At 36.2% G+C, this 26,640-nt stretch overlaps 1 protein-coding gene across 2 annotated transcripts; it reads left to right on the forward strand.

Annotated features, from left to right (window-relative positions):
* Positions 1–770: 770 nt before the first annotated feature.
* LOC103707984 (villin-2-like) lies at positions 771–25,973 on the forward strand. Of its 2 annotated transcripts, none has more exons than XM_008792721.4 (23): positions 771–907; positions 4,140–4,302; positions 4,458–4,557; positions 7,177–7,245; positions 7,332–7,568; positions 7,656–7,833; positions 7,930–8,062; positions 8,933–9,092; positions 9,163–9,319; positions 9,412–9,512; positions 9,624–9,782; positions 13,676–13,744; positions 13,830–13,898; positions 14,264–14,401; positions 14,951–15,079; positions 15,581–15,728; positions 15,858–15,868; positions 15,949–16,089; positions 16,166–16,291; positions 19,970–20,035; positions 23,365–23,737; positions 25,145–25,362; positions 25,485–25,973. In XM_008792721.4, exons 2-23 carry the CDS (start codon positions 4,247–4,249, stop codon positions 25,596–25,598), a joined length of 2,952 nt encoding a protein of 983 aa, XP_008790943.1. In that variant the 5' UTR covers positions 771–907; positions 4,140–4,246; the 3' UTR covers positions 25,599–25,973. The 2 variants fall into 2 exon arrangements, with proteins under 2 accessions (XP_008790943.1, XP_008790944.1); XM_008792722.4 differs by lacking the exon at positions 771–907 and adding an exon at positions 939–1,083.
* The last annotated feature ends 667 nt before the right edge of the window (positions 25,974–26,640 follow it).

Genomic DNA, 26,640 nt, shown 5'->3' on the forward strand with positions numbered 1-26,640 from the left:
ACCAAAAATATATTTCTATAATTATTGACAAAAAACATTTTAGCTGGCAGGAAAATACATATTTATACTATTGTTTTATTTGATAAATATTGCAACTATTAAAAAATCATACACATTATTATTCTTATTATACAATGATTGGTGTTTTAGGAAAAATGATCATATGGTAGTTAATATTTATTATTATCTTACTACTTACCGTAGATAACAAGAATTTTTTTTTAGATCAGCTTTACATGGCCTTCATCTAAGATCGAAAACACCTTTGGCCATTGCAAAAAATCAATTTTTGGCCATTAAAGAAAAAAAAATTTCTCATATGCTCAGCTTTTCTTGCGAGCTTTTTGCAGCCTTGCTATCCATGCAATGTATATACACTGCCTTGTCTGACTCTAAAAGAAGTTGTAAAAAGACTCAAAGAAGTAGGATATAAAAAGGCTCCTTTGGAACAATCATAAGGAGGAAAAAAAAATGGAAAGGAAAAAACGGGCCCCTTTCAGAAGCCGTTATAACGGCAGTTACTTTTAAACCATGAGCCAATTCCCCGATCACGTCCTTCCCGAGGAGTCTAATCCAACGGTCGGTCTGTGTGGGTCCGACGCTGACCGGATCTTTTCCTCCCTTCTCGACTCCTCTTTTTTTTTTTTTTTTTACTTCTTATTTTTCGTTTTTTTTTTCTTTCTTTTTCTTTTGTTGGAGCCGTTATAGTAAAATCTTAAGAAAAAAAGAAATTATGGAAAGGCGAAAAAATGGAAGGACGGAAGGCGGGGCGAAACAAAGCAATCATCATTTCGCTTTAAGTATCGCCCCTTTTGCCACCATTCTCTCTCTCTGTTCCCCCTTTCCTTCTCCCATTCACACCGCCTTTCTTCCGCATCCATCAATCTCCGACGTCGCTTCTTCTTAGGTACTGATCACCTTATCATAAAATTCTCCATCAATTCCATCTACTGGTCCTTTTTCGATTTTTCCATAAATCAATTAATTCTCGTGCCCAATCGTCGTATCTCTTCTGGATCAGATACTGTGTATTCTTTCTCTTTCAGATCCCAGATGTTGTTGCATGTGATAATTCTAATTTGGGTATTAAATCCTTCGATTCCTGCTTTCGGCTAATCGAAGTGTTTGTTTGATTTAATTTTATGTTGATTAGATGTAGAATTGGATGTTTTATCTTCTTTAATTTCTTCGCCATATTTACTGTTTGGATCTGCTGTGGGTTTTTGGAATTTTGTGTAGATTATTGGTTTTGTTTGATGATCCCGACTGAATTATGCTACATATGATGCGAATTAGTGGTAGAAATTTGATTTGGATTCAGAAAAAGGCGGCATCTTGGACTTGAGATACGTGGTTCTTTTATTGGATTCTTCAAGGAAGGGTGTGGAGAATTAAAATACGCGATCCGGTTCTCTTCTTGGGAGAGTTTCTTCTCTGCTTTATCTTCGATAGATTGGGTTCTATCTCTTCGATCCAACAGACAGTTTTGGGAGATGGATATCTGATGTGTTGAGGATTTGAAAATTCTAAAGAGTGATCATTGCATTATTATATTTTTCTACAACTTTTAAGGATGGCATAGAAGAATTATGTTATGAAAATCTGATATGCTATTAATACATTATATTGGCACAAGAGGAAGCTATGCTTTCTCACTCTCTCTAGTACTTTCACTTTTATAGTCTGGATTTCGAGATCAGGGTATATATGTGGTGTTGAAGAAATTACTTGCCCATTCTGTGGTAGTTTACTTTTCCTTGTGAGCCTTTAAAAGTCACAAAATATCATCGTGTTATTAAATTATCTCCATCATCCATAGGTGGTATATAAGATCCCCCATTTTTAAATTACCTTCATCCACCTCTTATGAGAGAAACCATCTTTTAACTCATACATGACCTGTTCCATTAGGATGTACTTCATGTGCATGTTTCATTCTTTAATTTAGGATCCCTATGTAGTCAGCAGTTTCCAAGAAAGCCTAGTGCACAGTGTTTCTGTTAAGCTCCTGAATAATCTTTAGGGCAGTCTGATAAGTCATTTCTGGCATTTCGACATGCACATATTGATCATATCATCGTGTTTTGCATGCCTAAGTACTGCATAATTCCTTGCTTCTATTATATCATTTAATTCATCAAATTGCATTCTTGTACCAAGTTTGAAGAACTCGTTGTACATTAGAATGCATTATCCTTTTTTCTGCAGTTGATTAGATTATAAATGAAATTGCTCCGAGTTATGTTCCATGATTTTAAGTCATTTCAAAGATTAATTTTGGAAGCATGAGCTACAACATCAGATTAGTAACGTTTCTGTTGTTCCATTTTCAAATAATTGAAGAACAGCAATTTGCTATTTGGAAATTCAGGCTATGCTAGACTGCATTGTAAGCTAGGCTAGTCTACTAGATTACTAAAGCATGTAGACCGAACATAATATCAGGGTGTAAAGTCCTTGACTTGGGACATGTTTGGCATTGCTTAAAATAGTACTTTTACAACTTTTAAAGCAAAAAAGCACATCTGGGAAAAATATGTTTGTTAGTATATACGATAAGTTCTTCTGGAAGAAGAAAAGTCAAACAGAAAAAGCACTCTAGAAGAAGATAGAAAACCTAGCTTCTGTCTTTTCATTCTCTTCTTATAAAGCAAAAGCAACACCAAACCCGCCCTTAGTGTCTGTGTGGATAGGACCCTTTTTTTAGGGGAGAGGGGGTAAGTATGCTACATTTTTCGTGATGAATGACTGTCGTTCATATGTTTTTTTTCCTTTAGTTGTTACTCTACCACAAGAAATGTATGGTCCTTAATTAATTCTCTTCCTTTACTGATATTAAATCAATAATGTGCATATGCATATGTATAACACATCTAAAATATAGCTTACTGTGTCAGCAGATCCTACTTCTTTTAAGTGTTCAGAAAATCTGTGACCTTGTGCCAATATCCAGCCAGTATCAATAACACTCTATGCACATGTTGTGCCATTTTAGAAATCCAATTTTGTTAGTAGTTTTGTCATTCCTCTCCAAGGAACCTATTATTTTAGAGGAGTCAATTGGGCAAGCAGTGTTTGTGAGTCTCTTTTTCATCCATCATACTCTTAACAGGCATTCAGGTTGAATGCTAGCCAAATTTATATTCTACCATGAGTTTATATCCTGCATAACATTGATCACATTAATGTATTTTTTCTTTAATTACTTGATTCATTTTATTTCTACACATTTGCCTATGAACAAGGACTTTGCCTGGGCTGGTCAGAGGCTGGTGTTTATGAAAATTACAGCATAAATTGCACCATCATGTCAGTAAATACATAATTAGAATGATAAGTATGAGCTACAGAAAACATTTCCCCGTCTCAGTAGTCTGTTTTTATCGGTTTTAGTAGGCATTAAATGCATTTTCTACACTTACAGATGAGATTTAATCTATCCATGTAAATTTAGGATTGTAAACCCTACCAGAATCTGAGGATAATCGACCGTACCAAATTTCATGCAAATCATGGATAAAATAGTTTCTGAACATGTGTGCCTACCAATGGAAAGAAGTCAAGGCACAAGCTAATATAGCATTATATTGGACTAGACAATTTTTTTTTTAATCAAAGATCAGAAGTTGTTGAAGTATTGAAGGCATTGATCAGGGAAAAAATTTAGAACTGAACTGACTTAAATAACACGTAAACATAAAAGGGTTTGTCTATCATGTTGCCCACCGGTATCAGCCTGCATCATAGTCTATCATTGTATCTTTTACATCCATATGGGAAACATTTGAATCAGTGCTGATGAACACCTGTTTACACTAATTATATGATGAGGTAGATCTACATTTGGCAAAATACAATGTAGATTGACACTGAGACATGCTTGATCTCTCTACTCAAGTATAACATATGAAAATAAGATAGAAGAGGAGCATCAAGTCTTAATTTAGCTTTTCGCTTCGGCTTTAGTTAATGTTATTTTAACAAGGTACCTCACATTCTAATTTCTCAGAAATAACATGTCTGCTAGTTGTAATTATATGCTATTGAGGGATTGCAGTGCTAGATTGATAAAACCAGATTACAGTGTACTAGGCTACATGCTCCAATTATATATCCTTAATGTCTCTTTTTTCTTGCAGTGGCTGGTATTTTGGTAAATTGTTGATGTTACTAGCACCACTTTATCTTTGAAGGCAGCTTCTCTACTATTGGATTTTTGAGAAGGATTAGTGAAAGTTACTACGTTATGGCTGGATCTACAAAAAATCTTGATCCTGCATTTCAGGGAGTTGGCCAAAAAGTGTATCCTCTTGTTAAATTTTATTTAACGCCCTTACGTTTTTTCCTCCAGTTTTCTATTTTTTTTTCCATGAAAAGGGTCTAGCTATTGTGATGGTAAAGCATTTAAACTGGTCGTGCTGTTGAATATCCTACGCAATTTCTTAACTTTAACATAGGGGGATAGAGATCTGGCGGATTGAGAACTTCCAGCCTGTTCCTTTGCCGAAATCTGATTATGGGAAATTCTACTCAGGGGACTCTTACATTGTTTTACAGGTAATCAAAAAATCATATTTTTAGCTGCTTAATTTTTCCATTAGCCATGAAAATGTGTTAATCTTCTTAATTTTTGCTACCTCTATCTTTTTACGAATGACTTCATTTCTTATAATATATTTTCTTACCGCATATCCATCTCAATATTTTTCATTTTAGCCACACTCATCTTGTGCACCTGTTGTTTCTAATCGCCCGGCATTTTGTATCGTAAAACATAACTAGTAGTTTATAACCCGTATTGTGTTGTTTATAAAGCATTCTATATTTTTTGTTTATAATTCATCTTACCAACTTCTTTTGACTTTCTCCTATCCACTTAGTTTTTTGTAGGCAATCTATATTAACTCTCCTCCTAGTCATTGCATATATTAGTTCCATCAAGTTTCTTATCAATGACTCTCTATTCCAAGTTACTAATCGTATCTTTCTTTCTTGGACAAACTTTACTGACACCTACCATTAAATTGTGAGAATCCTCGCCTATCTTACTTCCAAGTTCCAACCTTATCCGGGTATCAATGTAGTGCATAGCTTATGAGGGACGTCTTAGTTAACCCTTGCTCACTTTTCACTCCACCTGAAGTCTGATGCAATGTGTCGCTAATAGGGAATGCCCAAATGTTTTTCTTATATGGATTCATGTTCACAAGATGTGACTATAGTTTTATGCCTGTCATCCACCAACTGCAACCCTCCTTTATTTGGCTTCGGACTGGCTACATACAAAACATAGGCAGAGTTACTGTGGAGTCATTTTCATTCCACAAATTATAATACCACCGATATTTTTAGTAAGTAGTTTAGATGGTTAATTATCACCACTTTACAATTAGAAACAATACATTCTGTGATGAATGATCATATCGAATTGAGAAGAAACAAATACATTGTCAAAAGAATTCATAAAAGAATTTGCTATAGATAGGATATGATACATAACATTTTATTCCCAACTATTGTCAAGTTAACTTCGCAAAATGTGTCAAATGCCTCCTATTGTATTGCTGTGAGCCTCAATGCACCCTTTCCTGTATGGCTGCTTAGAAGTCAACATTTTCTTCTTTGCTATCACTAGCTCATAGCTTGGGCTCACCATCTCTACCACAGGTATTGACAAGTCACGACCATTTAGGGTGGGGAGCTTTAAGGTGGTCCCTAAAAGCCCCTCTATTAGTGAAATCTTCCTATTAATCACTAGGTCATTGTCATCCCTCTTGTACACCTGATGGGGCTTCTCAACCAAATCAATGATCCAATCAACCAAGTTTACAAAATCAAATTTTTTGATAAAAATTAAGCATGAAAAGGTTGAAGTTAACATAACCAAAGTTTTTCAGTTGCTGGCTTGTGGCTCTCAAGGTCGATTGAAGATAGTGTTGGCAATAGGGAGATGGCGGTAGATGGTATAGGCGATGGTAGATGATGCAAATGATGGGAATGAGGGTGTCACCACAAGATTGAGTGGCACTATCCATTGGCAGGCAAGTCATCGATGACCATAACATAGGCAGGGGATGAAGGGAGGTAACAAAACCCTAGATGGGGAAAGGGTGTTTTGCTTGTATGGAAGGGGGAGTGTGGGAAGTCAATGGGGCCCTTGGTTGAGAGTAACCAGGGTAAAGTTAGTAATTTGCTGCCTCCAGTTAGCTTAACCAGGGACCCTGATAAACTGGAGTGACAAAAGGCTAACAGCAATTCAAAAACATATTTATTGGCACAATTTTCCATAAACCACATTCCATCCATGCTTGAATTTCTTCATTAAATTGTCGAATGCCTAGGGGCATGTAGAGAGATGCAACAGATTAAAGGAGCTGGTGAACTAGAGGAATTTTGAAATTGAAACTCGTGAAGAGGGTGGATCTTTGATGTATATGCATTTGTTTAATTTGTTTGTAGTGCAGAAATAATCATGTCTGGTCTTTTTCTGTGGGTATCATCGTTATTTCTGATAAAACAAAAGTGTAGCATTGGTTGGAGGGAATTGTATGGAGTTCCTTGAAGCTCTGTTTGGCTGCCCGCAAATATGGAAAAAAAAGGTAAATAAACTTCAGTGGAAGAGAAAAGGAGAAGATAAGAAAAGAAATTTTGGATTTTCACTTCTTCATCAGAACTGAGAAAATGATGGAGAACATAGTTAGGGGATCTGTGTGTTTTCATGATGCAATTTCCTTTTTTCAGTTTATTCATCATTACATAGAATGGAGTAAAAGTTAAGTTCGTGGAGAGAATTTTAGCCTATTATTTTGTTCTCATTTTTCTTTTCTAATTTATCTTTATATTTCCAAGCAATGAAAAAGAAATAAATTATTCTCCTCATTCTCTTTTCTTACTTTCTCAACAGCCAACTACTGCCTAAGTTTTTCTGTACCTTCATAAATTCATTGGAACTCACAATGGACAAATGTGTTATTTTTAAAAGGGAAAAGAATCTTCATATTTTCCATTGTGGTTTGTTTGCATGCTTTTTTTTTGTATTGACAGAACATGAAAATTGTTTCTGATTTCTTATGCCAACTCTTTTAGATGGCCATGTGCTACTCTTGATACCTTTGGGGAAATAAAAGTTGATGTATATGTTCTTTTACACTTAAATGGAAGCATTATTTACTGCAGACAACTGCTGGAAAAGGAGGTGCCTATCTATATGACATTCACTTTTGGCTTGGAAAAGACACTAGCCAAGTATGCTTCTTTAAACTCATTAATATCATGTGCAGTAACTTATTGCAACATAATTTCTAACTGATCTATCTTATGAATCATATTAGGATGAAGCTGGAACTGCTGCTATCAAGACTGTTGAACTTGATGCAGTCCTTGGAAGCCGGGCAGTTCAGCATAGGGAACTCCAGGGTCATGAATCTGACAAGTTTTTGTCATTGTTCAAACCATGCATTATTCCACTAGAGGGGGGTGTTGCTTCTGGATTCAAAAAGCCTGAAGAGGAAACTTTTCAAACGCGTCTCTATATTTGTAGAGGAAAAAGGGTTGTTAGACTGAAGCAGGTAGAGGCTTATACCTTTATGACTTTTAATATTGAATTTGAAAGTGGTGTGGTCCGGAGAAATGATGATTCATGACTTGTTGTGTAGGTTCCATTTGCTCGCTCTTCACTAAACCATGATGATGTGTTTATCTTGGACACTGAAAACAAAATATATCAATTCAATGGTGCTAATTCTAATATTCAAGAAAGAGCTAAAGCTTTAGAAGTAATACAGCATCTCAAGGACAAATACCATGAAGGAACTTGTGATGTCGCAATTATTGGTGAGATTACTCATCCTTTTGGAAACCTTTCTATGTTTGCATGTGTGCCTGTATGTGTATTTTTATTTATCAATAAATTGACTCGGATGATGTCAGATGATGGAAAGCTCCAGGCAGAGTCTGATTCAGGTGAATTTTGGGTGCTATTTGGCGGCTTTGCACCAATTGGCAAGAAGACTGTTTCTGAGGATGACCATACTCTGGAATCTACTCCTGGCAAGCTTTATAGGTATCTATTTAAATGCATGGTAATGCATGTAAAAGGAAACTGTTATATCTGGAACATGGTATTATTGTTCACTGTAGCCCTGATTATGCATGCAACCATTCTGAGATAAACATCAGAGTTGTAGAAACTGAGTTGCATAGGCTTCCCCTTGATCTATTTTAATATGATCTACCTCAAAGTGTGACTTAATTCTCAGCACATTTCTGAACATTCTTTGATTGCATTAATGTGCCGTAGCAAATGTTACTTGGCTCCTAGAAATGGAGTGGTTGGTCTATGAGTGTAAAGTAGATCATAAATAATGTCTTTGTTTCAGAAGGAACTGTAGTGGCAGCGTGTATTTTACATATGATTTACATATACATATCTTAAAATATTACCATTCAGCTGTCCAAAGCATTTTGTCAATGGTCCAGGTTGATTTTTTTTTTAAAAAAAAAAAAATTCTTAGATGTAACTTTGAAGCAAACTTCTAGGATATGCTACTTCTTTTATCTTGACCCTTTCATTGAAAAACTGAAAATATTGGATAGAGCTTCAATATTGGTTGGGAATGTGCACTTGATTTCATATGCCTACACCCAGACTACAAAATTTTCAAAATCATCCTAGTCATTCTCCAGTGTTGTCCAGGACCAGTCAGCTGACAGAAAAAGGAAAATTGCTCATGATTGGATATTTGGAGCATTAAATCGTCAACTGCATAATGCTGTATTTGGCAGAGATTGTTGTTTATATGTCTCTAATAGTGTTATTTCTTAATACTTAAATATAAATTCTAGTCCTAACTTTACTATGAAAAGATAAAATTAGTTTCAACTTTCAACTTTCATGCATCATGATGACATGAATTTTTTCCCCTTCATGCAGTATTAATGATGGTCAGTTGATGCTAGAAGAAAGTGCACTTTCCAAAGCCATGCTAGAGAATGACAAATGCTATTTACTGGATTGTGGGGCTGAGGTATTTGTATGGGTTGGTCGGGTAACTCAAGTTGAGGATAGAAAAGCTGCCAGCAAAGCTGCTGAGGTAGGGACCTGACATCATTTACTTCTTGGTGAGCATTCCAGTGAGTGTACTTACCGGCCCAAATCTTCAGGAATTTATCATTAACCAAAATAGGCCAAAGGCGACACGCATAACTCAAATCATACAAGGTTTTGAAACACATTCATTCAAGTCCAACTTTGAATCTTGGCCAATTGGTATGGGAACGGCAACATCTGTTGGTGAGGATGGAAGAGGAAAGGTAGCAGGTAGTTGTTGATTCTTCAAATATGAGCTAAATTGGATTATCAGTAACTGGAATATTTTTCTTGAGTTAAGAAAATCTCTGGTGTTTTGGTAGCTTTGCTAAAGCAACAGGGTATTGATGTGAAGGGCATGGCAAAAGGTTCTCCTGTTAATGAGGAAGTCCCACCGTTGCTTCAAGGGGCTGGAAAAATTGAGGTTTGTTAACAGTTTTTGTTGTATGTTATGATCTGCATTTGAACGGATATAATGGATATGTTTTAATTTATTAAAAGTATTGTTTCAGAAGTATAATTATGATTATCTCAGGTATGGCGAATCAATGGAAGTGCCAAGACCCCAATTCCTAAGGAAGAGGTTGGTAAATTCTACAGTGGAGACTGTTATATTGTTCTTTATACATATCATTCAAGCGAGAAGAAAGAGGAATACTTTTTGGCTTGTTGGCTGGGAAAGGACAGTGTTCAGGTACATGATTCCATATGTAATTATGTGCTTAGAATGAGCTTTTATGCTAATAATTGATATACTATTTAGAAAGGTTCGCCATCTTGGTCTTGAACCCCTTGCTGGTTCCATTTTGTTACTATGTCAGCATATCTAATACAGAGGCCAGTTCGATGTAATGACACTCGGTACGTCTCTTATACTGCATATCGGTTCGGTACCGATACAATATAGTATGGGTCGGTACACACTAGTATTGACGGGTGCAGTAAACCATGCTTTTTAGTGTTACTAAGATTGTAATATATGCAAAATATGATGAGAAAACACATTTGCAAAGTTCTGATCTATTGGCATTTCAGATTATTAATGTTGAGATTGTTGCTTGTGAAGCCATCAACAATTTAAAGGATGATGATTCTATGAAGTGTTCAAATCAAGGTTCGTCGTACCCATCAGTACTGGACTATACTAAATGTACCATATCGGACATACTGTACCATACCGACACTCGATACGTCTCATCATCTCATATTGTACCGCATACCAATACTGTAATAAGATGGTGCCGGCAGGGTTCCAATACTGAGCGGCGAAACTTGATTCAGATAATCTCATTTAGTAGAAATGATCTATCAACTTTTTAGCTTTTTTAAAATATAAAAATATATAAAAAGAGGCCACTACTCAATTATGGTTCTAGCAATCCAGGGTCCTGGGAGGAGCGGACTGGGATAGACCTAACAGTTGGCATTTTTCATAGAGTGGCTTCCCTAGGACTTGAACCTACCATTGCAATTCCCATCCCAGGTCTTTCACTATTGCACCAATCAATGGCCCTTGTGAAAATACAAAAATAAATATTATTTCTTAATCAAAATAACATCTTATATGTAATTTGTCATAATATTCTCTACAAAATTCTCTTCCACCAGAACCACCTCTTTAAACCTTCATACCCTGTATGTGAAGCAAACTTAATCTAACCACAATTTAATGGTAAATATCAGCCAATAACTAAGATTTCCTTTTTCAATTAAGATGGGATGACTCCTTGAATCAAAGAATGATCAATAATATCCTTGATGATCTGTGAGTTAGCTATAGAACCCTAATATGATAGGCTCTCTATTTGCATCGCTTATATATTAAAAATTGAAATCTGTCTATCGCAGCTTCTAAAATGACCTCTATATAGGAGGGCCTCGCATCTTGATCATGCCCTGTCAAATGATTATTATTCTTGTCATGGTAAGCCCTTAATTTCTTGACTACCCACATGTTTGATAATCTATTCACCTTTCCTCAGATATGCTTTCAATAGGTTATTAGATTTTGGTTATGTAGTAAAGCAACAAACTAAAGAGTGATTTGATGAAGAATTCCATAGCCTGGAGGAGTGAAAACATTTTTTCACATATGGTCCTTGATCTGCTTGAGAAATATTGTAGAACCTTTTGTTCTTTCTTTATGCTGCTTGAAAAGATGAGTACAAGAGCACTGAAACAGAGATCTCCTTCCTAAGCTTCTTGTATATTCATTCATCCTGAAATGTAATTCATGATAGCATGTATACAGGATGCAACTCAATTTGTCGATATAGCTAAACATCTTTTAGTGCACTTCCTTCAGCAATAATCACGAAATATGAAGTTATATGTGACTACAATGATTACAATAGCTTCTCTTGACACTTGTTCTTAATTTTAACTTTTGGATCTGACGCCGGACAGCAAGGAAGAGGGAGAAGAAGGAAAAAGAAGAGGAAGGGGGAGGGGGGAAGGGAATTAGGCTTCACACCTAGCTCTTGCTCTTGGCTTCACACCAGGGCTCAAAAAGGAAGAACCATTTCTTCATTCATAGCATGTCCCATACAAACATATGGTCCAACCAAGTATTCCGAACCGGTACCGGTAGGCGTACCGGTAGCCTACCAGACTGGTTCATCGTTCTTGGTACCATTTCGGTACCGGGCCCGTATCGAGAGCCGGAGCCGGAGAAGACGAGGTGAAAGAGAGAGTGAGCGGGGGAAGGAGGGAGAAGGAGAGGCCTCCGCCGCCAACGGAGGGCCGCGGGGGGCCAGCCGAGCCCGCGGGGGTGTGGCGGAGCCCGCTGAAAAAAATTTAAAATTTTTAAGTGAAGTCGGCGATTCACCTGCCGACTTCACTTAAAAATTCCAATTTTTTTTCCACGGCCTCAGCCTCTACCTCACCCCCATGGGCTCCGTCGCCCCGTTGCAGCCTTCGCCAGCCCTCCGATGGTGGCGGAGGCCTCTCCTTCTCCCTCCCTCCCCCGCTCACTCTTTCCTCTTCTTCTTCGGCTCTGGTTGGGTTCTATTGGTACGGGCCGTATACCGTTTTCCATAGCTAAATTGTACCGATCAGGGCCAGACCAATACAGTACGTGCTGAACAGGCCGATACGGGCCGGTTCAGCATACTATGGGTCCAACATATATACAAGACCCAAAATACAAAAAATTTCCTACCAAGAAGCCAATCTCACAAAGGCCCTCAAAGATAAAAATACATAACTAAGCCCAAAGGCCATCAAAATGAAACAAAATCACTCTAACCACAATAAAAATGGCTGGACCATCCTCCTGCGGCGACTGTAGACCCGAGTGATAGGTGGTCTGGTACTGGTGCCCGCACCAGGATCACTTTCTTTGACCGAAACTCTGAAATGAGTAAAATTTCTGAAACCAAAACTCTACCTAGGGGATCAAAACTGAACCAAAACCAAGTTTTAAAACTTGCCTTTTGGTGAATGAAGCAGAGAGTGTTTGCAGGTCTACATTGATTGGTTGATGCCTTGACAACTCCATTGAAATATGGAAAATTTATTAGACAACAATGGCTTGCAATTGTGTATGGTTCGGCTTGTTGGCAATAAAGATGACCCAAGTGAGCAAGGTGGTTGTGGCAGAGATTTGAATGTCGAGATGGATGTATTGTAAAATTAGGAGGGATAAAATGAGGAATGACTTCACTAGAGGGAGAGGCATAAAAGTTGCACCTATTTGAGGAAGAGGCCTTGGTGAAGGGAACATGCCAATGTGTATTGAAGGGTTAGGACAAGCAGGGGAAGATTCAAGACAATGGATGACAGGTGGAGTAACACTGAAGGTAGTAGTGCATAGGTATGGTTGGTCAAGGATCTATGAAGCAGACCTAGATAACTGGGACAAGACTTGATGGTTATTGTTATGGCCATTTTGTCTTTTTGTATACATACTATTATATATTTTGTATCCTATACATGTATCCATATTTGGCAAGTATATTATTTGCCATGTATCCATTAATCTATCTATAATTTTCTTGTTACCATTAAATGTTTCACATTTATAAAAAACATCTATCGACCTGTCTTAAACAAAAACTTTTTTTGTCATATTCTTCATCTTTTTGATCATTTTTTGATCCTTATCTTATGCTATTGAACCTGCTTTTAAGATCTTGAGGATATTGAAACTAATAACTCTTTCTCAAATATTTTAAAAGTGTTTCACTTTTTGTAGTCACTGAATATTACTTCAGGATGATTGGGTGATGGCCAATCACTTAGCTAATACAATTTGCAACTCCTTGAAAGGGCTACCTGTATATCTATACAGGTTGCTATGTGTCCATATTTTAGCAAGTATATTATTTGTCATGTTATTCATTAATCAATCTGGAATTTTCTTGTTGACATTAAATGTGTCATGTTTGCAGAAAACATCTATCGACTTATTTTAAACAAAAACTTTTCATATCATATTCTTCATCTTTCTGTTCATTCATTGATCCTTATCTTATGCTATGTAACTTGTATTGAAGATCACGAGAATATCGAAAGTTTGAGGCTAATAACTCTTTTTCAATTTTTAAAAAGTTTTTCATTCTTCATAATCTCTGAATATTACTTCAGGATGATCGGGTGATGGCCAATCGGTTAGCTAATACAATGTGCAACTCTTTGAAAGGGCGACCTGTTCAGGTATTGTGTTCTCTTATCATTTGAAGCAAAGCAATGTTGTTTTCTTAGGGTAGAATTACTACTTATCATAGAAGATATCTTGCAGGGTCGCATTGTTCAAGGGAAAGAACCACCCCAATTTATTGCACTTTTTCAACCTATGGTTATCTTGAAGGTACTATTTGTTGACTTGACAATCACAGGATTAATAAAACAAACTTATAAAATGCATACTGATATTGACGAGAGACGAGAGAGTGTTGATTAACTGTCTCAAGGATCTAGATATTGATATGCACTGGTTGGTACCAGCTGTATTGGGTCATATTGGTACGGTAGTGGTACCCAGTACAGGATCATACTAGTAATGTGCTGACAAATGGTGTTTCACCACCATTTTGCTGTCCTGACACAAAGAGGCATGCTGTGTGTTAGTACCATACCGTATTGTACTGGTTCATACTGTTCCAGTATGATACCAATATAGGTATTGGTACTTTAAACCTTGATCTTTCCTAATCTTGGCTTCTTTTATTATAGGGCGGAATCAGTTCTGGATACAAAAAGTTAATTTCTGAGAAGAATGGAAATGATGATACTTACACTTCTGATGGTATTGCACTTATTCGAGTGTCTGGTACATCAGTGCACAATAATCAAGCTGTACAAGTTGATGCGGTATGTGCATAAGTTTTCTATTATATTCCTGTTTACTTGTTCACTGATGCTTTTCCACAACCTTCTGTGCTTAATTGAACAAAACAATGCAGATTATAAACTGAAAAACATTTTGCTTTAGCATAAGCCTGGAGCTGTTATTTTTGGCATTTGTCTTGGTTGTTGATTTTCCTCCAGTTTTGGATAAGTAGCCGATCACATTATTGAAGATGTACAGATCTCTGAGTTCAAAATTAGTATTGAAGGATTAACTTTTGTTTCTGGTACTCGATGATTTTGAATTGTATAGCAAGCTAAATTTTAGATTAACCATGCCTGCGGAACTTTAAGTCGTGAGAAGAAAAGTAGAGTTTTTTTTTATAACAAAAAAGAAAAAACCAGATTGATCAAATCATCAAATCATGCATTATCATGTTCTTGCATGAAGATAACTCAGTTTACTCAAATAAAGTTGCCATTTTCTGTTTTAAATGTTGTAGCCAAGAATGTTACCGTTGTATTTTCTGACGTGGATGTCAGCATCAATGCCATTTAACATCTATGGTTCAGGTAGCAGCGTCCCTAAGCTCCACTGACTGTTTCCTATTGCAATCTGGACATTCTGTTTTCATATGGCATGGAAGTTCCACTACCTTCGAGCAGCAAAATTGGGCTGCAAAAGTTGCAGAATTTTTAAAGGTATACTCTAGATTTTTTTTTTTTTCTGTTGTCATGTATTTCCTCTTCTCAATCAACCAAATGTAAAATCTACATTCTAGATTATGTATATGTTTTCAGAGAAGAGACAAGTTTTGGAGGATTTTTTTAATATTTTTATAGAGGTATACAATTATTTGAATCATCTATATAGATAAAAAAATTAGGGCCTTATATTGTATTAGAACATATATCAACAAAGAATGGAAACATAATATGCACTTAAGATCATATATATTGCATGATCAAGAAGAAGATTCTAAGCTTATATTGGCTTTATTTGCAAAAGATTGTATGCATTGTGAAATTTGCTTTCTAGATAATCTACATAGAAAAATGAATGGCCTATTTTTATAAATTTACATGATAAGGCTTGTTACTATATTGTTTTCTGCGATGCATTTCACATTTTGAAGAATCAATTTTACTTGAATTCTATGGGAAGTTATTTCTTAACTACTTATGGAGTTGTTAATGCTACAGCCTGGTGCTACACTGAAACATGCCAAGGAAGGTACAGAGAGCTCTGCATTTTGGTTTGCACTTGGTGGAAAGCAAAGCTTTACCACTAAAAAGGTCATACAGGATACTGTTAGAGATCCTCACTTGTACACCTTTTCCTTTAGTAAAGGTTAGCTTTGTCCTAGAACTTGTTGACTAATTATGATGATATGACTCTCATTATCTTGTCCTATCCCTATCTGAATTACCTGAATCTGATGCCATCTTTTTTTCTCGTGCATGTATGATGATTCCTCAGGAAAATTAGAGGTTAGATAACTTGCCTTATCTATGGTTTCAATATGTGATGTCATAATATTTTTATTGAATCCCCTCAATCATCCTTGCAGGTTACTGAAGTATACAACTTCTCTCAAGATGATCTGTTGACTGAGGACATATTGATACTTGACACTCATGCAGAAGTCTTTGTTTGGGTTGGTCAGTCTGTGGATCCTAAGGAAAGGCAGAAGGCTTTTGAAATTGGTCAGGTAAGAAGCTTCCTTTTTTCTTGTGCTGTTAGTATTCTGTTTGCTTTTGTTTAACTTCATTAAAGAAACTTTCCAGAAATACATAGAGCTTGCAGCAGCCTTGGAAGGGTTATCTCCAGATGTGCCACTCTACAGAGTTACAGAAGGCAATGAGCCATGTTTCTTTGCCACATATTTTTCCTGGGATGGAACAAAGGCAGTTGTATGTTCTGCACTCTTAGGATATCATTTCTTGTTCTTGGTTCAATGTTCATTTATGTGTAACTTCAATGTTGAAATAGAGAACTTTTTAGATCATTTATTTTGGTAACATAAGCAAATACTAAAGCATTGTTTTGACTAAAGATTTCTTAGATAAGTAAATGGATGATCTTAACTAGTGGCACACACACATGGCTACCCACTAAGGATACAGTCACATGCATATATCCATTCTTTCATCAAAATATACACCTCAAGCAAACTTTCAGTTAATACCAGTCATCTGTGACATTCAAACAGTATTCATCCATGCAGCAAACAAAAATCCGCCAAAAAATGGGCTCTAATAGGGTAAGCCTAAGGTTGCAGGGAAACTCTTAATAAAAGGAAAAATAGGTCTGCCCATGATATGACATCTATCCATTTTTTATTCAGTTTTTTTCTTAAAAAGGAATTCTCGTAAAAAGAAAAAGGAATGTGCTGAATAAAATACCTCCGCATCACCATGATTCATACAATTTTCCTTTTCTCTAGAAAAGGAAATCCTTTGGTAATTATCTCTAGTATTACATACACTTCCTCTCACATGCATCATGTGCCTGATGCATGGAATGACGATGAGTGTGCTTAGAAAGACATGACTTGACATCTTGAGGAAATTTGGCCATTTGGGGTAAAAAACCTGGCCTCAGACAATTTTCTGTAAGATGATGGGCTCATGTTAGGGATACTATTTTAATCGCCTTCATCTTGGGCATTTCTATCTCCTTTAGAAAATAGATCAATCTGCAGCAACAGTATAGGGAGTTCGAAGTAAAAAGATTGAAAACTTTATTATGTCCAAAATAAATTGATTAATCTAATGGATGGAGCCTTTTCATTTAATGATCATGATTGAATTACTATTTTAGCTGCCATCATCATAGGCATTGCTAGCTCCTTTCTTTCTTTTTTTTAATCAGATCAATCTGCAGTAACAGTTTAGGGAGTTAGAAGTAAAAAACGAGTTGCAAAACTTTCTTGTTTCCGGAAAAATTTGATAATGGATGATGCCTTCCCATTTATGACCATCATGATTTTTTCTCTTTTTTTGTTGAAAAGTGGACTGATTAAAAGAGGTTTTGAAATGTTGCAAGAATGGAAGATTGAAGAGGTGTGCTGCTTTTTGCTAAATTGCAGAGATCTAAGAATTATGTCCTTTCCAGTATGGTCTTCTGAGAATCTCCTGGACATCGCCTTCCAAGAACAATGTTCTTTTGAGAAGTTTCTCTTGAAAATTATTCAGTGGTTGATGTTATGAAGATTATGTCACCTGAGCGTTTTCTTTTAGGGTTTATGTTTCCTGAGGATTGTCTTCTGGGACTACTTCTGGGGATCTTCCAAGTAATGTGTCTTGACTCTTGAGGATTATCTTCTAAGAAATATTTTATTGGATGATTATGATTTTAAGGATTCTGATGACCAAAGAATTTATCGAGATGCATCAGGACGTATAAAAGAAGTCGGAGAAAAAAACATCTATAAGATGGCACTTTTTGTATTCTTCTTGTAAATTTAGGTTGGTGCAAGGGGTCAAGTGGTGACGCCCACCTATAATTGTTCCAAGAAAAATTTAAATGTTAGCACAATTTGCGCAGCTGTAAGATTCAACAAATGTTAAATTTGAGATGAAGTTATCAAAAATAATGAAGTTATGTATTGATGTCAGTTAGGTTTTCACATTCTTTTTATTCTCATGGTGCTTTCTTTGACCTGATCTTGAAATCAATTATCGTTAAGCCTCAAATTGTCGATAATTTAGTTACTTCAAAATGTATCATCCCCATAAATAAATTTATTCAAGGTTTGTCGTCTTGGCACCGGACTCTGTATCGGTGCCACACTAGCACAGTGTCGGTACAGTGCAGTAATGGTATGCCACTTTTACAAGATACCGGTACCGAACCAGTATGGTATGCCCTATACCATCTGGTTCGGACCGGTACGACATACTTTGGGTTTATTTAATTGCATATGCAATTGATACTATCTTTATTTTGCTACGATTAATTCGAAAATTGAAAAGTATTGCAATCTGCAACAACATCTGCTTCTAAAAATAGATTTAGGTTGGTAATATAACAGATGTCAAATGTTGGACCTCAGTGTTGTAAATAGACATGAATAAGGGCATTAGTGAAAACCATTAGCCTTCAATTTGAAGTACTCAAGAATGTGTATTTTAAGTTCTCCTTAGACTTGCACTATAATCTACTTTCTTTGTTTATTCCATTCTCTCCCTTGACCTTTTTTCTCTTATTAAGTGGAATAGTTCTAGTCCAATAAAATGCCCGTGTTTAGTTTCTTTATAAGATGAGAACAACAAAACAACTTTACAAGGCAGTTAAGGCAACAATTTAGGTAGAGTTAATTGGTAGCTTTCAGTTAGATGCAAGGGTTAAAGTCTTGATTCCAGTACCTAGATCCATCTAAGTAAAGTACCGTACCGATACCCGGCACATCTGTTGGTGCTAGCACAACAAATGTGAGATGTAGTACTATGTGCCAGTATGGCATCAAGAGGCATACAAATACAATATGGTATGACCGGTATGGTAACGTACTGGAGTCCTTAGTTAGATTTGTCCTTAGGTTTAGAATTTAATTCTGTTTTCCCACATTCAGATTTAATTGCTGCCACAGATTTTAGGGCTGTAATTTTAGATTTAAGCTTACATATGAGCTAAACTGTATAGTATATGTGGCTTTAGGGTATTTCCATAGATGCCATGTTAGATGTTATAAAACGGGTTCATTTTAACCAAGCTGGCATTGCCTGAACGGGCTAAAACAGGATATGGAAAACAAACACCTTTTTTATTTATATATAAAAAAAAATCATTAATCTTAAGTTTGCTTTGTGGTCGAGAATTAATTTCATTATATCAAAGACTTATGTCTAGGTCAATAGTATGTTAGGAAAAATAGTAGGACAGTGTCATCACATTTGCAAATTATTGTAATCCATTTTTCTTCTTTGTCATATTTTCTTTCCTTCATTTAATTTGGGAATCATTTACTGAATGAATACCAGAAATACTCATTTTTAATGTCTGTGTTAGCTGATGCAATCTGAAAGCAACCATTCTAGGCCGTAGAACAAATGATAGATATGATTTTTTAGATGAGGATCTCATAGATATAACAATGTTGTCATCGTTAGCAGCTCCTCTGGCTGTCCTAGATAAGTTCGGAAGCATCATGTGTCTAACTTCTTTTTAAATGCAATGAAGCATGACAGAGGCATGATTGGAACCAGCAAGCCATGTCTTAACTACTTTAAGTATGCTATCTCTGAACTAGTGAGCTGTTAGTGTGTTACAAACATTATTCAAATTCCTTCCATGAAGATCTTATTGGAACATGAATCAACTGGGAAATTGAAGCTTTTCCCTGTATATTTACATGGAAGCAACTTTTCAACATTTAACAACTGATCTATGCATGTAGCTAGGTTGTTTAATATCATCATATACCCATAATGGATATGAAATGCATGATGAAGCCACACATTAATCAGACTCTTCTCAATCCATTTCCTATTAATTTTGAGCATATGGTATGGTTGTCTTTTTTCTGTTCTCTGGGACATGCAGAGTTCCCATGATTCTTATGTATATTAATGGAAAATGGAAAACAGGTTCAAGGAAATTCTTTTCAAAAGAAGCTCTCGCTGTTATTTGGCACTGCCTTTCAAGCTTCTGAGGTAAAAGTTTGTCTTGACAGTCACTATTAGTCAATTAGAGATGTAAAGTTTTGTAATAATGTTTTACTTCATCCTGATTAGTTTGTCATTCAACCAGAGTTTATATGTGACATGGGTTCATTGGAGATGCCATCAATATTATGAAGCATTAAAATTTTTGACTATCATATGTTTTTGACGATGCGAGATTTACTCCAACTTTACTTAAAAGTCTTTTTTTCCAATTATTTCTTTGGATGCAAACAACAGGCTGTTGGTTATGCAGCTGGCTTAATACCATCTAGGTGCTTTTCACAATACCATCTATTCTTCTTGATACCCATCAATTTATGGAAGCAGAAGCTTGTTGTTATGAAACTGCAATAATTGACTTCAGGATATTTAGTCTATCAAGCATGGCATAAATTAAAACATTTTAACCAAGTATTAATTGGAATGTACCACATAGAAAGAACAAGCATTTCTTGGACCAGAAAGCGTTACATATCCGAGTGGAAATTGTTGAGACTAGGCCAAGGTGACCCTGAATTCTTAATACAAATTTTATATGATTCAAAGTAAGCATGAAGCTGTCCTGAACCTGACCCAAAGCTCTAGTCCCTGATACAAAACCCTTTAATAAATTTTAAGACCCAAAGATCATATGCCTTATTGAAAAATTAAAAAAAAAAATGATGCATAGAAATAGTACTAAAAAAGAATGCTTAGGATTGGTGTATGTGGAAAATTTTTCCTCTTCTCTGCCTGCAATTCACTGCCATTCCATCCTCTGCTAGATATTACAAGTGAGGAGGTTACAAACTGCTTGTTGCTGTCTACCTTTACCCTAAATGGGGGAACCTTGGTAGAAGGCAAAGGATAGGTAGGGTGTCACTTGAGAGTGGCAGAGCGAGAAGAACAGGGCTTGTTTAGTTGTGGCACCTATAAATAACAACTTATAGTGCCTTTATCTATGTGATGATACATGCCCAATACAGAACATGTACTATATGTGACATAGCAGTTTTTGAGCTCATGTGTGTGATATAAAACACCTATACCTTAAGTTATGGCTAGCGTTATTAACCAGTATTTGAGACCACAATATTTATATCACTTAACTGTGGAGCCTACCTTGTATTCCTTGAGACAATTGACACTTGGTAGGAGCACAAGTTAATTTTGAATCTACATAAACAAGAAATAAGAAGTATGGTTTGCCAAACCATCCTGAACCACCTATACCGGGACATACCGTATTGTAATGGTTCAGAACCAGAACAGTTCCTATGTTTGGTTCGATATATGAGCTGAACCAGTCCATACAAGTCTGAATCAAATGGAACTGCCTGATACTGACCATGGCACCCAGTTTTGAGCTATACCATGGCTTGGGGTGAGAAACAAATGTTGGGAGCCTGGGTCGGTACGAGGTGCTTATCTTGCCATCTGTACTGTGCCGAATCAGTAATATGCTGCTATGGTTCTCAATACCGATTTTGCAGACCTTACTAAGAAATTTAACTTTAGTCTAAGTGGACCCTATAATATTGAACATTTCTTTAAATTTTAAAAAGGTGAAAATTGTACATTTTGTAGAACCTGCGTCTGTTTCCTTCTGAAAGTTTGGATCTGCTAAACAGTCTTCTATCCGCATGTTGCCTGATGAATCCATGGGTCTACTATAGGTAGAAAGAAAAGAATTTTGCCAAGTAGTATTCATCAAGTCGAATCGCAGATTCTGTCCCGTCAGCGATCAAAGCAGTGGTAGGAGGCTCGATAAGTAAGCCCTTCCTCTACATAAAGATCAGCGGAAAGTGAATCTAGATAGTCTATTGATTTGAAGACTAATGCAAGTGCCTTTATTTACTGGGCGGGCGAAAAGACTTTAACAAGAATTTTCCAATCTGATTGGGGTTGGCTTTATGAACCCACTTCATTGTTCTCGCAAAGCAGACTTATGATGGAAGACGACTTCAAATCCCTTTCTCAAATCTCTATGCTTGTACTGAAATCTTAATTTGTCAGTCTATTATTAACTCCCGTAAGTCCTAATTAGCTGACTAAAGTGTTATGAGTGCGGGTGTTGGGTAATGAATCTCTCAAAAAAAATATAAGGGCTAAGAAAGTATGGGAGGAAGATTCTATTCAGTTTTAGAATTCAGTGTGGCACCTTAAGTAGAAGTTTCATGTTATTGAGATCCAAATCGTTTATGCACCAGTTTCATTTTCCTACCGTATGCATCTCAAACAATTTTCTTTAATTTTTTTTTGCCCATGCTGGTCCCTGTAATCATATCTAGCCTGTATCCAGCATGAGTCATTTCAAAAAAATTTATCATTTTTATCCTTATTTAGATATGTCAGCTTTGTCTAATATATTTTTCTTCGGTTTTACCATAGATCAGCGAAATGTCCTCATGTTTACTATATTCAACTTGTTATTTCATGCCCTTTCCTCAACATTTCTATTTTTGCAATAATCCTGTAATTGCTCATTAAAGCTTTGGTCTGCTTTAATGGTGCTTGACAAGTACATTTCTAAAAAAACATGTCTATTTGATCTTCATTTGGACCTATTGAAGACAGCATAAATGTTCTGTTTATTCTTATGTGATCGATCAAAAGTAAGGAATGATATTTTTGGAGAATCTTCAGATTATGATGTAACTACAGCCTTCATCTCCATATATGTTTTCCGTGAAGCTGACGTTCATATACTTACCTATATTTTACTGTAAACTTCTATATCTAACATTTTCATTCGAAAGTTTGAGCTGAAGTACATGCTTTTCTGAGTCGTGTAAAGGTATGTCTGCATGTTTTACAAAAATCATGATATTTCATGATTTTATGTATCTTTCAAACTAACCAGTTATGATCTGATTATACTGGGCATTTAGTTGAAATGGAATTCCATAAACATCTTCTGAAAAATCTCAATTTTCAAAACTCTGAATTTCTCAAATTTAGGTAAAGTATAACATCAACAAAACCTCTACATGCAGCCTAACTAACAGTCAATAATTTACCATTAAGATGCTCGTTGGGAACTGCATAACATGATACATAGTGCATTCATAGCAAAGTGCAAAATGGTAAGAGTTTGTAGTTGGCCATTAGATAAGCTCTTTGCGATTGATTATTCAATTGTTTCCATATCTAGCTGATGCACTTGTCATTTTCTTTCTTAAATATGTTTTCACAAAATTTTCGTGCTCATTTAGGATGTTTACGCCCCTTGTCACCCAACAAATATTAGTGGGAATATACTGAGACCTTGTGAGTAGATATTACTAGATGTTATCTTTATTAAATTATCATAATTTACTGTTAATGATATCCTGCAGTCAAGTGCGAGATCCAATACTCCAAATCATGGTGGAGCTACACAAAGGGCATCTGCATTAGCAGCCTTATCTTCCGCCTTCAATCCTTCTTCTGTGCTCCAGCAGTCAAGTGCAAGATCCAATACTCCAAATCATGGTGGACCTACACAAAGGGCATCTGCATTAGCAGCCTTATCTTCCGCCTTCAATCCTTCTTCTGTGCCCAAAGTTGCAGCTCCAAAGCCATCATCTCATCCAAGACAGGGATCACAGAGAGCAGCTGCCGTTGCCGCACTATCAACTGTTCTAACTGCTGAACAGAAGGTGGCACAATCTGAAGGCACTGCTAATCAATTCAGGAGCAGAAGCCCTTCACCAGAACATCCTGTTGCTGGTAGAGTGTCTTTATTTTTGTTTTTGTTTTCTATAACTTGATTTGTTGCTCTTTGAGTTAGTAAAACAAGTTTACATATCAAGTTGTTTTCCTTTAAGATGGAGGGATGTTTGGATGCCCAATTATGATATCCATGGAAGCAGTGCTTCTTCCCCCAGTTGAATCAAAGGACCCAATTACATTTTACACTTGTGTATGGGTTAACATATGCAGGTTACCTGGCAAAACACCCCCAAAAAATAGTTGGAGCAAAGTTTTGTCTATAATCATAGTGACTGCACTGCTTTCTCCATAGTGCGGCCTACTCTTGGATACAGTGAAAGACAAGCATATTTTAATTTATTTATTTACATAATGTATGATCTCAGAACTGTGGGTTCCTTGTGTGAAGGACCTTGAATGAATGTTTTGATCTTAATCAACCATGACCTGGACCAGACCTAAATTGACCTTGGGTCTAAGGTCTGGAATTGGATGCTGCAAGTCAGAGCTGGTGTAGGTTTTAATTTAAGACTTTCTGAATAATTAAAATTGGGTGCACTCAAAGTGGCTTCATGATATTATTAGGTCTAATTTCATGGTCTGTATCTTAGTTGTGTAAACCTGAAAGTACTGGTTATCAAGCAAGGAAATGAAGCTTTCTGAATATCTAGGACATATAAGTGCTTAGAACGGTCAGTATTAACGGTATTATTGATTATAGATGAAAAAGATTTATCTCCTTTCTTATTTTTCTTTTGCTGCATTTGAGAATATTAATATTCTGGATGAATCAACTGGAAATACAATTATGATTGAGCTCTGGTTAGTATTACCAATTGTAGTGTGAAGCAAATGTTATAGGGTGGATGGGACTCCTTAGGGAGAATGTTACTGACTGCAAAGGCCTTTTTTGACTGTGTTGGCTTTGTTCTGTTTGATTGCTTTTCAATTTTGAGGTTCAAGATTCCCCCATGGTTTTATATATTTGACTGGGTAATAGTCTATTTTTGGTAGGGTCCAGGGCAAATCTGAATTTACATTCACTCCTGTTGGTATGTGTTGGTTTGGAAATATGATATATTTCATGTATGATCAGTTGATTGGTGAACTAGAGTTGTAGAGTTCTTTATAAAAAAATCTTTTTTAAAATGAACTCATTATAGTCATCACATTCTACCAATTCTCTTTAAAGCACAAAAGAATGCACCAATTGCATTAATATCACATGAACCTCCATGAGAATTTTAGACCTAACGTTTGCAGGTCATGGTGATGTTGGTTGGATCCCATGAGAGTATAGCAGAAATATATCATTTTTATGCTAATGATATCACACCTTGTACATGCGAATTACAAATGGATCTTATCTTTACCATAGTAAAATTATTTAGTGGATAATAAAATTTTACCTTCAATTGATTGCAGATAGCGAGAATACTGATGGTGCGAGCTCTGAGATGGGGGATCCCCTAGAAATTTCAGCAGAAGGCATGGAGGAAAGAGAATCAGAGGATAATGGAGTTGATTCTGAGTTGAAAGAGGATTCACCAGTAGATGACGGAGGTGAACGTATATTCAGTTATGAACGACTAAAATCCAAGTCCAGAAACCCTGTTAGAGGAATTGATTACAAACGAAGAGAGGTTCATGCTCTAAAGTTTCTCTAAAATCTAGAAGCTTATTATCCTAGATTTTGCTAACAATTTCTCAAGAGAATGTGCTCCATTTATGCTCATCTGTTGATCCTCTCCTTTTTTTTGTGTAGTCTTATCTGTCTGATGATGAGTTCCAGACTGTTTTTGGGATGACAAGAGAAGCATTCTACCAGCAGCCCAAGTGGAAGCAAGACATGCACAAAAAGAAGGTGGATCTCTTTTGAGAATGTATCTATGGACATGCTGCTGTTTCCAGCTCTCAAAGTTTCTATTTTGTCATGCTGTTATGTTTGGATTGAGATTGGGTCAGTAAACTCCGTTAAAGCAGCTTGCTGTATGTTCATGGCCGCCACTTATTACTTGGGTTGATTTTGCAGAGTTTTAGGCAATTCTTTTATTTGTACCAAGAGGTATGTATGGTTGCTTACCTTTGCTCGAGTTTGTTCAATTTGTTAAGATTTAGGTGCATATGTATGTATTTTGGTCTGATTCACAAGGCCTTTTTCAGCCCTGTGAAAGTGATACAGTATATGTAACACATTCAGATGGACAACAGACATCTGGTTAAATTATTCTAGCGACTATCTGTTTGGGGTAAATCTACTGCATCATGGCCTGAATAATGAAGTATTGCTTTTCTGTTAACATGTTTCAATAACCATGGCCATAACCATTAAGTCTTACTTCAAAGTTTTGGGATCATCTTTCTTAGCATATTTCTTTCTTTAAAAAAAATAATAAAATAACAAAGGCTTCTCCTTAAGGATCGCCGAACCGGTACTGATACCGATCGGCGCCGGAACCAGTTCGGTACCAGTACCGAACCGGTTTGTTCGGTTCGGCAATTATTTTCAAACTTTTTTGTAATTTTTTGAGAGTTTTCTCTCTCTTCAAACTTTTTCTACAAATTTAAGTATAATTTGATTTTTTTTTGATGTTTTCTTGATATCTTTTGGATTTTTTTTTATATTTCTATGATTCCGATTTAAGCTAGTTGCTGCATCTTATTTCTTTGAAATGATACAAATCATGAAATAAATAATATAAAATATTTTCAACTGAAGATGCAATCAATTACATACTTTTAAAGCACTCTTGGGTCGAGTGGCGATGCTTCTAGTAGATATCCGAATCATCAGCATAATAAATAGGCAGATTAACCCACCCCTCTAATCAAGCAGCGTTGTAGTCTTGTATGCTCATTCCTTGAGGAACGCGCGCTGGGTTACGAGAACTCTCGGATTTCTCGCTAAAGCTCTAGCTCTG

Source organism: Phoenix dactylifera, chromosome 3 (assembly GCF_009389715.1).
Source record: "Phoenix dactylifera cultivar Barhee BC4 chromosome 3, palm_55x_up_171113_PBpolish2nd_filt_p, whole genome shotgun sequence".
NCBI classification, from domain to species: Eukaryota; Viridiplantae; Streptophyta; class Magnoliopsida; order Arecales; family Arecaceae; genus Phoenix; species Phoenix dactylifera.